The sequence below is a fragment of the Scyliorhinus canicula genome, chromosome 11 (assembly GCF_902713615.1).
Source record: "Scyliorhinus canicula chromosome 11, sScyCan1.1, whole genome shotgun sequence".
Lineage (NCBI taxonomy): Eukaryota > Metazoa > Chordata > Chondrichthyes > Carcharhiniformes > Scyliorhinidae > Scyliorhinus > Scyliorhinus canicula.
Genome location: NC_052156.1, coordinates 127956500 through 127968976, shown reverse-complemented (window position 1 = coordinate 127968976; position 12477 = coordinate 127956500). Strand labels below are relative to the sequence as shown.

Sequence of the window (12477 nt, the reverse complement as noted above, 5' to 3'; positions counted from 1 at the left end):
AAGGGGCAATTTAGCATGGCCAATCCACTGAACCTGCACATCTTTGGACTGTGGGAGGAATCTGGAGCACCCGGAGGAAACCCACGCAAACACAAAGAGAACGTGCAAACTCCACACAGGCAATCATCCAAGGCCGGAATAGAACCCGAGTCCCTGGAGCAGAGTGCTAACCACTGTGCCACAGTGTCGCCCAATGCTTTGCACCTGCCATTTCCAAACGCAGGACATTTGTTTAATGGACCTTTGGCGTCATGGCCAATCTTTTTTAATCTCTCCTTTTACGCAAACAGTTTCCTCTTCCTGTCAATTGTTTGTTCCAATAATAATAATAATTATTACTATTCAGGTATTTGTCAAGACGCCCCATAAAAGTCACTATCGTATCTGCTTCCACTGCCTCCCCCGGCTGCAAGTTCCAGGCTCTCACCACCCATTGTGCAAAAAAAACAAACTTACATCTCCTTTAAACCGTGCCCCTCTCACCTTAAACCTACGCCCCCTAGCAACTGACTCTTCCACCCTGTGAAAAAGCTTCTGACTGCCCATTCTGTCTGTGGCCCTCATAATCTTGTAGTGTTCTATCTGGTCGCTCCTCAGCCTCTGTTGTTTCAGTGAGAACAAACCAAGTTTCTCCAACCTCTCCTCATAGCTAATGCCCTCCATGCCAGACAAGATCCATGTAAATTCTTTCTGCACCCTCTCCAAAGCCTCCACATCCTTCTGGTAGTGTGGCAACCAGAATTGAACACTATACTCCAAGTGTGGCCTAACTAAGGTTCAATAAAGTTGCAACATGATGTGCCAATTTTTAAACTCCATGCCCCAGCCGGTGAAGGCACTGCTGCAAGCTGAACACAATTCAATACCATGTAGCTCTTAAAAAAAAAACAACACCAATTTGTCAGTTGTCGGTGACTGATTTATCTCGTGTGTCAGGTGGCGAGTATATTGGACAACACGTCACTAGATGGTGGGCAGCCTAATCATCAACTAGCTGCCTTGCATTTGGGCTACTGTTTTAATCAGTTCAAAGTGAACTAATACAGTAAAATCATGATCATGGTTTGGATTTGATTCTGAAACAGAAGCCGAGTAACTGAATCTTAATGGCTGGGGTGGATTGTGTGGTGGGTACAGGTTGTGTGTCCTTTCATTTCTGTTGAGGTCCTGGGCTAAGATTTTGTTATGGTCCAATGGTTCATTTTGCCATTAATGAAGTTTATCCTTCAGGGCCAGTTCCATGAAATTGTGTTAGCGGGGACCCTATGTTTTTCCTTTGAGTTAAACATGGAAAATCTGTTTTCAAATGGGCAACAGTTTTGCTGTCAAAGACTGACAGTTCTGATTTGGCTCCGGCCTAAAAGAATATTGACACTGCACAGCTACCTCGTCCGTTAGTGGTTAATACCATGCTCTCATATTGGTTCCTTTCTGTGGAATCTCACTGGCTGCAACTAAACCTAACTTGACCTCTGTTTTCAAAAGGCCCTTGGATGCTGTACGGAGTTTGCACCTTCTCCTCGTGTCTGCATAGGTTTCCTCCGGGTGCTCCGGTTTCCTCCCACAGTCCAGAGATGTGCAGGTTAGGTGGATTGGCCATGCTAAATTTCCCCTTAATGCCCAAAACGTTAGGTGGGGTTACTGGGTTATGGGGGTGGGCGAGTGGGCCTAGGTAGGGTGCCCTTTCAGAGGGTTTGTGAAGACTCTTTGGGCCGAATGGCCTCCTTCTTCGGTGTAGGGATTCTGTGTGGTACCTTTTCTGTTTGCTCTGAGTTGCACCAAGACGTATTAGTGTAATTGGGCCTGTGTGATTACCATTCACGTTCAGCACTGAGGTGACCTTGATCACCCACCCCTGGTTCATGGTCATGTTTTTGAAGGCTAAGGCCAGCAGTTTCCACCAATGTTCAACTAATCTCCCTTACGTGGAAGCCTGATTTACTATTTTACCACAGGTTTTTATACCCTTAGTTCATAGTTCTAGCCAATGTTCTTGTTTAAAGTTTTAGGTTTCCTTTACCTAAGCCGTGCAAGGTATCAAATAAAATATAATAGCTGTCTCACATTTGTGGATTTTGATGTTACGAAAAGAATGCAATGAAACTGTCAAAATATTGAGAAATTGCGTGAGCAACAACTGGGGAAAATACCACACACAGCAGCGGGATAATAAAGACAAATAGATGGTGTCTATGGGGTAGACTGTACCTTACTGATGTCTTTAAACATGATCCACTTCAACACCGTGTGTTTAAATCTGATTATGGTTTTATTCTTGATGCACATAGGTATGAATTAGTCTTTCTTTGTAATTGTTCAATGACTAATGCTTTTTGATGGCATGTATGTTGTTCTCGGCTTGCTGTGAAAAGTGGTCATGATACCAGCCTCAGATGAAGAATGCTATTGGGAATAGGGGACACGATTTAATGGCCGCGTTGCTCTTAAGCGAGTGCGCGACGAGGCCGTTAGGTTGCTGGAGAGGCCAGAACTGAGAACGGCTCTGGGCACCAACCGGTTTGCAATCAGCACCCGGTCCAGGTAACGTTAAGTGTGGGTGTATGGGCTACAGGGTGTGGAATCTAGTGAGCAGACCCGGGGTGCTTGGGTAGGGTGTGCCAGGGTTGGGGGGGGGGGGGGGGGGGGGGGGGGGGGGGGGGGGAGGAGGCACCCAGATCTTCCATGTCTGGAGAGGTGAGGCATGGGATTGGTGCTTGGTACGTATTGCAGAGGCGTCATATTGATCAAGGTCCCGGGTTACTGTTTGTGTGGAGTTTGCACATTCTCCCCGTGTCTGCGTGGGTTTCACTGCCACAACTCAAAGATGTGCAGGTTTGGTGGATTGGCCTGGCCAAATTGCCCCTTAATTGGACAGAAAATAATTGGGTGCTCTAAATTTATAGGAAAAAAAAAGGGAAAACAATATTGATCAAGATCAACAATTTTTATTATTTAACAAATGTGGCCCCAATGCCCCGATTGTGCCACCCCCATCCCTCCTAGACCCTCCCCCACCCCCATATGCACTCAAACCCCCCCCCCCATTACCCTCTACGCCCCCCCTCCTCCCCATGCCGTCTAAGTGATCTTCGACCTGCTTTGTTCTTTTGTGCTCTACTGCTGCATCTAGGTGCGTCCCCAGGATGCAGAGGAGGAGGCAGCCCACTGTACACCACGTCCCGAGGCCTTCGATTCCCCCGCTGGGCATCTTTTGGGGCCGGAGGGCCCCAGTCCACTTGCTGGTGACACATGCCTCGCCATGCTGGCCTGTTCCAGGTGCTGACTGCAGGGGCGGTCAGGCGTCTGATGCCAACTTACCTGTGCGGCCCGGTGGAGATTGTTGATTGTCTTGCGCCTCTGGGTGCCGGCCCTCCTGGTCACACTCCCTGAGCTGACGGCCGCTGCCACTTCCTCCCAGACGGCACTGGCTGACCTTTCGAGACCCTCGGGGGAACAGGGTATCCCTTCTGGCCTCTCCCGCGTCCAGTAATCTACCCAGGTCTGCATCCCCTGAATCGTGGTGCTGGTTTTCTTGGTGGCATTGGCTGCGAGCTGTCCTTGTGGTGCTCTTCCTTGTTAGCAGGGGGCTGGCGAGGGTGGTCCTGGCGAATCAGCCAACGGGACCAGAATTTGCGACGTGAAGCCTATGGGCCTTGTTAAGTGGACCCATTAATGTTTTATAGCAGTGAGTGCCTCGCCGGGATGAGTGTTGGTGTGATCATGGCAGTTCCCGCTCGCTACCATACTTGGAAACCTTTTGGTTAAATCCCGCCCATTGATGGCAATGTGTCTGGACCTGTTAGTATGTCACCCACCATTTGTGATTGGAGTGGGGCTATTTTTGGATCATAGTTTATCAATACACAAACTGGAATGAGGATATTTGACTGAGGGGGGTGGTGGGTTTACTCCCTTGTTTGTTCCCGCCACCCCCCTCAGGAACCCCTTTCTCCAATGAGCCTCCAAAATCTAGCATCTGGCAGGCAAAATTTTTCTTTGGTTTCCTTCAAATTACTTGTACTCAGCTGTCAAATAATAGTTGTTTGGCATGTGAACAAAACATGACAGATTAATTGATTGACTGGATAAGAAAGTGGTTTGTGTTACATTTCTGAGTACAGTTGGGCATCCTTGCTTTTGTGGGTATATGAGAGAAAATTGCTTCTGAAAACACTTGACAAGTTGCTTACAATTGCCAGTGGCCAACATGTGTACACATAACCTGTTTGAAAAGTATAGGTTGGAGATTATCTGTCCTATAACTGAAGTTGCCTTTACCCTGAATGTTAATTATATGGATTAGAGATGGATGCAACAGATAATCAAGAGTATTTGTATGAAGTTGATATTTCACTTCCACCCTCTTCGCTGCTCAATGGAGGCGTATAAATATATGGTAACAATTCTCTGATCAGGGATGCGATAAGTATGACTGATGCCGAGCTATTACAACTTACCAAACTTCCTTTTGGAGTCTATTGTAAATACCAGAGTTGTGGGACAGGGGATATTGTACAGTTTTATTTGGAGCAGTAAATGATATTTACGTGAAGTATTCCTATTTTAGAGGTTTCTGATGTGTCAAACTCTTAATTTCTTTTTTTTTAGAAAGTCTGGAGATCAAAAATGTGAATTGCAAAAGTCTGACAGTGGTGAATTTTGAGTATTATTTACCCTGTTGAGGAATACCAGTTATTGAAAACCCACATGATGGATTATATACAGAGTGAGATTACTTGGACACTGCTCCATCAGCCCACCTACACCATAACATCCAAAGATTCTCCACTTCCAAATCAGCCCCATTTCTATTTTTGCGATCGTCTATGTGATTTTCCTGAGATTGTGACGTTTGTGTTGCTTTACACCGTGAGCACATGTTTACTTTTTTGGGGCAGAACTTTATCAAATGTGTTCTGGAAGTTCTTATGAACACCGTCTTTAGACAGACCCCTACCATCATAGTTCGAGACCTGCTCAAAACAGTTAAATAGATTCGTCAGACATGACTTACCCGTCACAAATCCATTATGACGAGCTTTGATCACCTATTTCTCCATTGTTCACCCTCATGCCGGATTCCAGGGACTTCCCTATAATTCATGTTATTGTGTCCTGCCCCTCCCTTTTTAAAAAATAGAGTGACATTTGACATTTTCCAATCTGAATGTGCTCTTCCTAAAAAGAGTTTTGGAAAGTTATGACTAATAGATTTGGAATTTCCTCATCTATTTCCTTTAATAGTTGGGGGTGGAGAATATCAGGCCTGGAAGATTTTTCCGTTCTCTTCATTACCTGTTTAACTTAAAATAAATCTACTCCCACCACTCTCCCAGTTTTTGATATTTTTAGCTTTGTGCCACTCCAGGTGAAACGGTGATTTATTTATACTTTCAATTTAGTATCCTGTATTCACTGATCACAATTCAAGATCATTTACCTTGAGGAAACCAAGATTGAGTGACTGCTTTTTTTTATTACAAATTTAGAGTACCCAATTATTTTTTCCAAATTAAGGGACAATTTAGCGTGGCCAATCCGCCGATCCTGCACACCTTTGGGTTGTGAGGGGCGAATCCCAAGCAGACACTGGGAGAACGTGCAAACTCCACACGGACAGTGACCCAGGGCCGGGATTTGAACCCAGGTCCTCAGCGCAGTAGGCAGCAATGCTAACCACTGTGCCACCGTGCTTGCCTTAGCGTGACTGTTTTGTGGAACACCTCGACCCAATCCACAAGCACGATCCCAAACCAAATTTCCGGTCACCCATCATTTTGATTTCCACTCTGGCTTTCAGTCTTCAGCCTCCCATGTGGTTCCAATGAAGCTCCGTGTAAGCTCGCTGAGCAGCATCGTCTTCCGATCAGTCACTTCACAATCTTGAAGATTCAACCTTGAATTTAACCATATCAGATCAGAAACTCTGCTCCCATTTTTCAAAAGGCAGCTGCTCATGATTCTGCTGTTCCCATTTATACCTCCTCCAGATTCACCTTTTGTTAGATGTGCCACTTCTTTGCCTTGGATGACCATTGCTTTTGTCCTTTAATCTATCCTGCTTTCTAACCTTCCTTTTTGTTCTTTCCCATTCTCATTCTCTTCTCCTGCCTCTGTACTCGCTTAAAACCTTTTGCATCTCTAACTTTTTCAAAAGGCCATCAATCTGAAACATTAATAGAGACATATAAGATAGTCAGAGGGTTAGATAGGGTGGACAGTGAGAGTCTCTTTCCTCGGATGGTGATGACCAACACGAGGGGACATAGCTTTAAATTGAGGGGTGGTCGATATAGGACAGATGTCAGAGGCAGTTTCTTTACTCAGAGAGTAGTAGGGGTGTGGAACGCCCTGCCTGCAACAGTAGTAGACTCACCAACTTTAAGGGCATTTACGTGGTCACTGGATAGACATATGGATGAAAATGGAATAGTGTAGGTCAGATAGGCTTCAAATGGTTTCACAGGTCGGCGCAACATCGAGGGCCGAAGGGCCCGTACTGCGCTGTAATGTTCTATGTTCTATTAACACTTATTTCTGCAGAGGTGCTGCCTGGCCCGTCAAAACATTTCCACCATTTTCTGTTTTTGTTTCCGCATCAGCAGTATTCCCTTTATTATTTTTTGCATTTTGTCCTCTTGGTCAACTATGAAAATAGATACAAAAGATGGAGTACTAGGGGCCAGTGCCAAGATACTGCTCAAGCTCGCCCCACCCCGCCGGCAGGGCTGTACTTACCATGTGCCCCTCTGGGGACCATTCGCAAGGTTCCCTTTTTACAAACGCTGCTGTAAAGCCCGTGGGAGCCCCACTTAAGTCATTGGCCAGTGGGCAGAGACAACCCAGTGAAGAAATCCCGCCGGCGTGAAAGCTGTTGTGGGATTCCTGCTGGATTTTCTGCCGCCTTGATACCCGCCAGAAACGGGAGAAGAAAATCCCGGCCAAAGCCTTCATTCGGCCGCCTCCTTACACTCTATACACTCTGTCCATATTTAATGGGTCCACATTTTCATTTACCACTCTCCCCATAACATAAAAATACTTTTACTGGCAAGTTATTTTTCAAATTTCCTCTTGATGGATCTTATCAGTTTTATTGGTGTTTTTTTATAGCTCTGCCAGTCTACTGGATTACCACTTGCTGCACAACATTATGATTGTTCAGGCGTGGTTAATCTAAAATAAACTCCAATCCTATCAGCTATAAAAACAAGAGGATCCGTGGTGCCAACCAAGCCCTGAATGTAGCTTTTGATAGCTACGCTGATATAATGTTGAGGACAGTTGCAAGGTGTACAGGGCTTTACTTGCCTATCTACCCAAGCTTCAGTTGCCTGGTTACTTTTTAAGAATATGATGTACTGGGATCTGTCTGGCACTTGCACTGTTTTGGGTAATGAAAACGTGCAGTTCAAAAGCATTTGAAGATACTTTTAAAAGAAAAATAGTTCACCAAATGGCTCCATACCTAATCTTTCTTTGAAATATGATGACAGTTGGAATGTAGTTTGCTAAATGCACAGACTACTAAACTCTAATCAAATCCCGTTACAGTTTTATGTTAGCTGTGGAACTGTACAAAACCATGCAGAAAGTTTGGTATCAATCGTGAAGTTATTCATTAATCTATTATGTTATTCATGACAACAGCAAGATGTCGGTCGGTTAGAGAATTGGGCAGAGAGATGGCAGATGGAGTTTAATCAGACAAATGTGAGGAAATGTATTTTGGAAGGTCTAACACAGGTGGGAAACGTAAGTAGATGGCAGAAACCTTGAGCGCATTGACAGGCAGAAGGACCTGGGTCTACAGGTCACTGAAAGTGGCAATGTAGGTGGAGAAGATAGTCAAGAAGGCATACGGCATGCTTGCCTTCATCAGCCGGGGCATTGAGTATAAAAGTTGGCAAGTCCTGCTGCAGCTGTAGTGACCTTAGTTAGGCCACACTTGATATAGGAAAATGCAACAGTATCTAATGGAGGAGGCTGAGTTAGTTAAGTAGGTAATGGCAACTTTGGAAGAGATTCATGAGCCCATAACACTTTCTCTTGGATATGAGAAGAGAAAGAGCAGGGAGAAAGACAAGAGGCCAGGGGAAACGATTTTTAAAAAAATTCTTACTGATGGGTTTCTATTGTAATAAGATTGCTGCTGCCTCACTTTCATGTTTTCTCTTAATTATAGAGTACAGAATTAAATATTTTTTTAACTCTCTCGGGCTGCATTTAATTTTTAATAATTGTTAAAACATGCAGAAATTATTAACTGACTCAAGACACTTGTGTTGGGCAGGCTGGGTCTATATGGACTACGTTTGAGGCAGTGTAGCGAGAGACCGACTTCCAACACTTGATGAGATGCAACACGATTTTATTTAACATCTAACTATTTTAGATGTTCAACTGTGGGTTGAAACTATGCTGACTTGAATGGAGACCTGATGCTAGCCTGACCAGACTTACTGACTACCATATGGTGTTTGCACTGGCTAATGCTCACGAGCTCTGACTGTCTCAGAGGCTGGATCCCGAGAGAGCGGGAAAACTGGTGCCCTCTGGCTTTATAGTGGTCGTGTCCTGTGTGGTGATTGCCTGCTGTGTTCTGTGTGCTTACTGGTCATCCTGTGTGTTAATCACTGCCTGTCTGCACTCCATTATATACATGGATATATATTATGACAGACGCTTTTCATTGTGATGTTAGCTTTGAAAATGATATTGTGTCTTGTAGGAATTTCAGATATTTGGTATTACAAGTATTTGGTGAAGTAAGGGTTAAAAGCCTGAGTTAGATTGTGATTGACTGCTGAAGACGTGCTATAAAATAATCTTGGTTTAAAAAGAGATTTTCAGTATTTAAAGCAATGCAGACTTTTTTGAAGTAAAGGGGAAGCTGAAACAGCTTTTGAAGACATACAACCAGAATTTCTGACGAGTCAGATCTTTTCTGTAAAGCAATGTCAAAAGAAATGTCAAAAGTTGTCTTTCGCAGATAATCTCCCTGTAAAGCAAGTAATTATCTGTGCCATTGGTTTTAAATGTTGATTGAGAGCTGAGATTGTTGTTTAAATGGGAATAAAGATAGTAATTAAGGGTATTGGATTCACTATATTGAGTAGAATTGTATTTATAAATTTACAGTACCCAATTATTTTCTTCCCAATTAAGGGGCAATTTAGCGTGGCCAATCCACCTATCTTCCACATCTTTGGGTTGTGGGGGTGAGACCTATGCAGACATGCGAAGAATGTGCAAACTCCACACAAACAGTGACCCGGGCCTGGGTTCGAACCCAGGTCCTCTGTGCCATGAGGCAGCAGTGCTAACCACTGTGCTAACGTGCCGTCCTTGAGTAGTATTGTTTAAGGGGTAATGTAAGCTACTTGTAGGTGTCATGTTAAAGATTTTAATACTGTATCAGTAATAAAGTTTGTTTTAATATACCATATCCCTATTTATTGACGCAATTACTGCTGGAGCGAAGTATCCTTTCCTCAGTCTTACAAAATTAAAAGAAAATATTGGGATTTCTGTCCAGTATCTGAGCCACTTTTGGGGTCTGGTCTAGGATCATAATAGTCTAATAAATGATCATTTTTGTTATAGATTGTTGAAGATTATAGTTGGCGACATAATGGTTAGCATGGTGGAACGCTTAGCACTGCTGCCTCACAACGCAAAGGACCTGGATTCAATTCTGGCCTTGGGTGACTGTCTGTTTGGGAGTTTGTACATTCTCCCCATGTCTGCATGGGTTTTCTCTGGGTGCTCCGGTTTCCTCTCATAGTCCAAAGATGTGCAGGTTAGGTGGATTAGCCATGCTACATTGCCCCTTGATGTCCAAACGGTTAGGTGAGGTTACTGGGTTATGGGGATAGGGTGGGGCATGGGCCTAGGTGGAATGTTCTTTCAGAGGGATGGTGCAGAGTTGATGGGCCGGATGGCCGCCTTCTGCACTGCAGGGAATCTTATGAATTGCGATTACACCAGCTTGACACTATGACGATGGCATCCAATTGTGTCCTATTTCTTCCTCTGCAGAAGGGTTTAGATATTTCTAGATTATTTTCAAATATATTGACTCACCTCTCTGGTACCATGATTAGAGTAGTCTTCTTCCTATCGGATCATGACTTTGACCTGCCCAGTGCCTTTTTGGTCTCCTCTCCGAGAAAAATTCTACCTTTTATAAACTTAAATCCAGATTTAGGGTTGTCAAATGTGGTTGTGTAAATTGCCTGGTAATGCTAATGTATTGTCTCTTCAATGTTTGGTTGCCCTCGTTATTCTGAAATGCAGATAGGCTCTGGTGGGTTCTCTCACTATGCCAATCACACTAACAGCATCGGCTATGCCCTTCGATCAGATAGTGATGGTTTCTTCTTTTTTTTCCCTTCAGACGGCATTCATGTCATTACTGCACTGTGCACTTTGAGGGTGACCATCATCACAGAAGACATGTTAACGAACAGCATTACCGTACGTTTGGAGAATATGTCCCAGGACAAGTTTCTGTCTCCACTGCTATCCCTCTTTGTGGAAGGAGTTGCTGCTGTGTTGTCCACGACGAAAGAGGACATTTTTATTTTTAATATTCAAAACGACACTGATGTTAGCGCAAACATTCTGAACGTGAGTTTCTCTGCATTGCTGCCAGGTGGAGTAAGAAACCAGTACTTTCCTTCCGAGGATCTACAGGAACAAATTTATCTCAACCGGACTCTGCTGACCACCATTTCCACTCAGAGGGTCCTCCCCTTTGATGACAATATCTGCCTGCGAGAGCCCTGCGAAAACTACATGAAATGTGTCTCTGTGCTGAAGTTTGACAGTTCAGCACCTTTCATTTCATCTGACACTGTCTTATTCCGACCCATTCATCCCATTAATGGACTGAGGTGCAGGTGTCCTCCTGGATTTACTGGGGATTATTGTGAAACGGAGATTGACCTTTGTTATTCCGATCCATGTACTAACCATGGTCTCTGCAGAAGCAGGGAGGGAGGCTATAACTGTGAATGTCGCGAAGATTTTACAGGTAAGTGTCTCGACTGTTTTTACTTTCAACCTATTTGTTTCGGAGTGTGTGATATGATGTGAACTTTGTAGCAAAGTGCTGCAAATGAAACAAGAAAATGTTGGAAGTACTCAACAGGTCAGGCAGCATCTGCGGAGAGAGAAAGAGAGTTGATGTTTCGGGTTGATTACTTTTGACCATAACTGGAAAAAATTAGCACTGCAACAGGGTTTTTTTCTTCTCAAGGGGTGAAGAGAAGAAATGCAAATGAAAAGGAAAGATCTGTGATAAGGTGGAAGGCTAAAATGATTGAATGTCAAAAGGGATGAACATATAGCCAAAGCCGGGGGGGCAGAAACTATAGACTAATCCAGAGGGCAGCGAATTGTACATAGGATTAGTTAAACAAAGGACAAAATAAACCTCTCTGTAAAATAAAGGAAATTAACGCGGGCAAGAAGAATGTGATGTGTGTATATATACAATTGTTTATAAATATGAGAAATGTCAATAGAAAGATTTTTTTAAAAAAGGGATGATCATGCAAAGCAAGAGGGGATGGTAAAGGGACAAGGATATAAATGAAAGATGGGTTTAGAGGAGCAATACATGGGAACAGCAGAATCATTACCAGCACTTGCTGGCCAAAACAATATGGGAGTAGAGTTGATTACCTGAAATTATTGAACTCCGTGTTGAATCTGGAAGGCTGCAAAGGTTGTAAACTATATATTTTGATCAGCAACGTTCGTTATTGATCTTGATTAGTTTTACATAGTACAGAGGGTGGCACGGTGACATAGTGGTTAGCACTGCTGCCTATGGCGCTGAGCAACCGGGTTCGATCCTGGCCACTGTCTGTGTGGAGTTTGCACATTCTCGCTGTATCTGATGGGTCTCACCCCCACAACCCATGATGTGCAGATTAGGTGGATCAGCCACGCTAAATCGCCCCTTAATTGGAAAAAAAATAATTGGGTACTCTAAATTTATACAAAAAAAAAGTTTTACATGGTACAGAAAATGTTTTTGTTTATAAAAAAATATTCAGTACCCTACTGTGGAGTTTAAATGTGCAGGTAGATAGGCTTTGACGTTCGGCCCTGACCCACTGGCTTTCCATTGCATCTTGTCGAGCCAATAGTCATCCCTCTATTGGCTTTAAATATGCTTGAGCTTGATGTCCACTATGTCCCCGCATTCCACCTGTTTTCAGGAGGGTCATCCTGCTGATGCCAAATATAGATCGGCACACTCACTCCCAGATTGAGAAGGAAGACCCTGTATTTATCTAGTGGCTTTCGCAAATGGTTCACGGTCAATGAATTACTTTTTGAAGTGCAGTGACTTGCATGTCAAAAAATAAGGAAACCAGTTGACACACAGCACAGACCAACAAGCTGCAATGAAATAAGTGACCAGAAAAAATATTTTATTGAAGCCAGTTGAGGGATAACTAT

The 12477-nt window shown here is 43.7% G+C and overlaps 1 protein-coding gene across 5 annotated transcripts in view; it reads left to right on the top strand.

The window, feature by feature from the left end:
- The window catches only part of celsr1a (cadherin EGF LAG seven-pass G-type receptor 1a), a 386197-nt gene that overhangs the window by 159008 nt on the left and 214712 nt on the right, over positions 1 to 12477 (top strand). For all 5 annotated transcript variants that reach the window (XM_038811388.1, XM_038811389.1, XM_038811386.1 and 2 more), the window contains exon 3: positions 10400 to 11038. In XM_038811388.1, coding sequence (XP_038667316.1) covers positions 10400 to 11038 — 639 coding nt within the window. The remainder of the gene's footprint in view (positions 1 to 10399; positions 11039 to 12477) is intronic.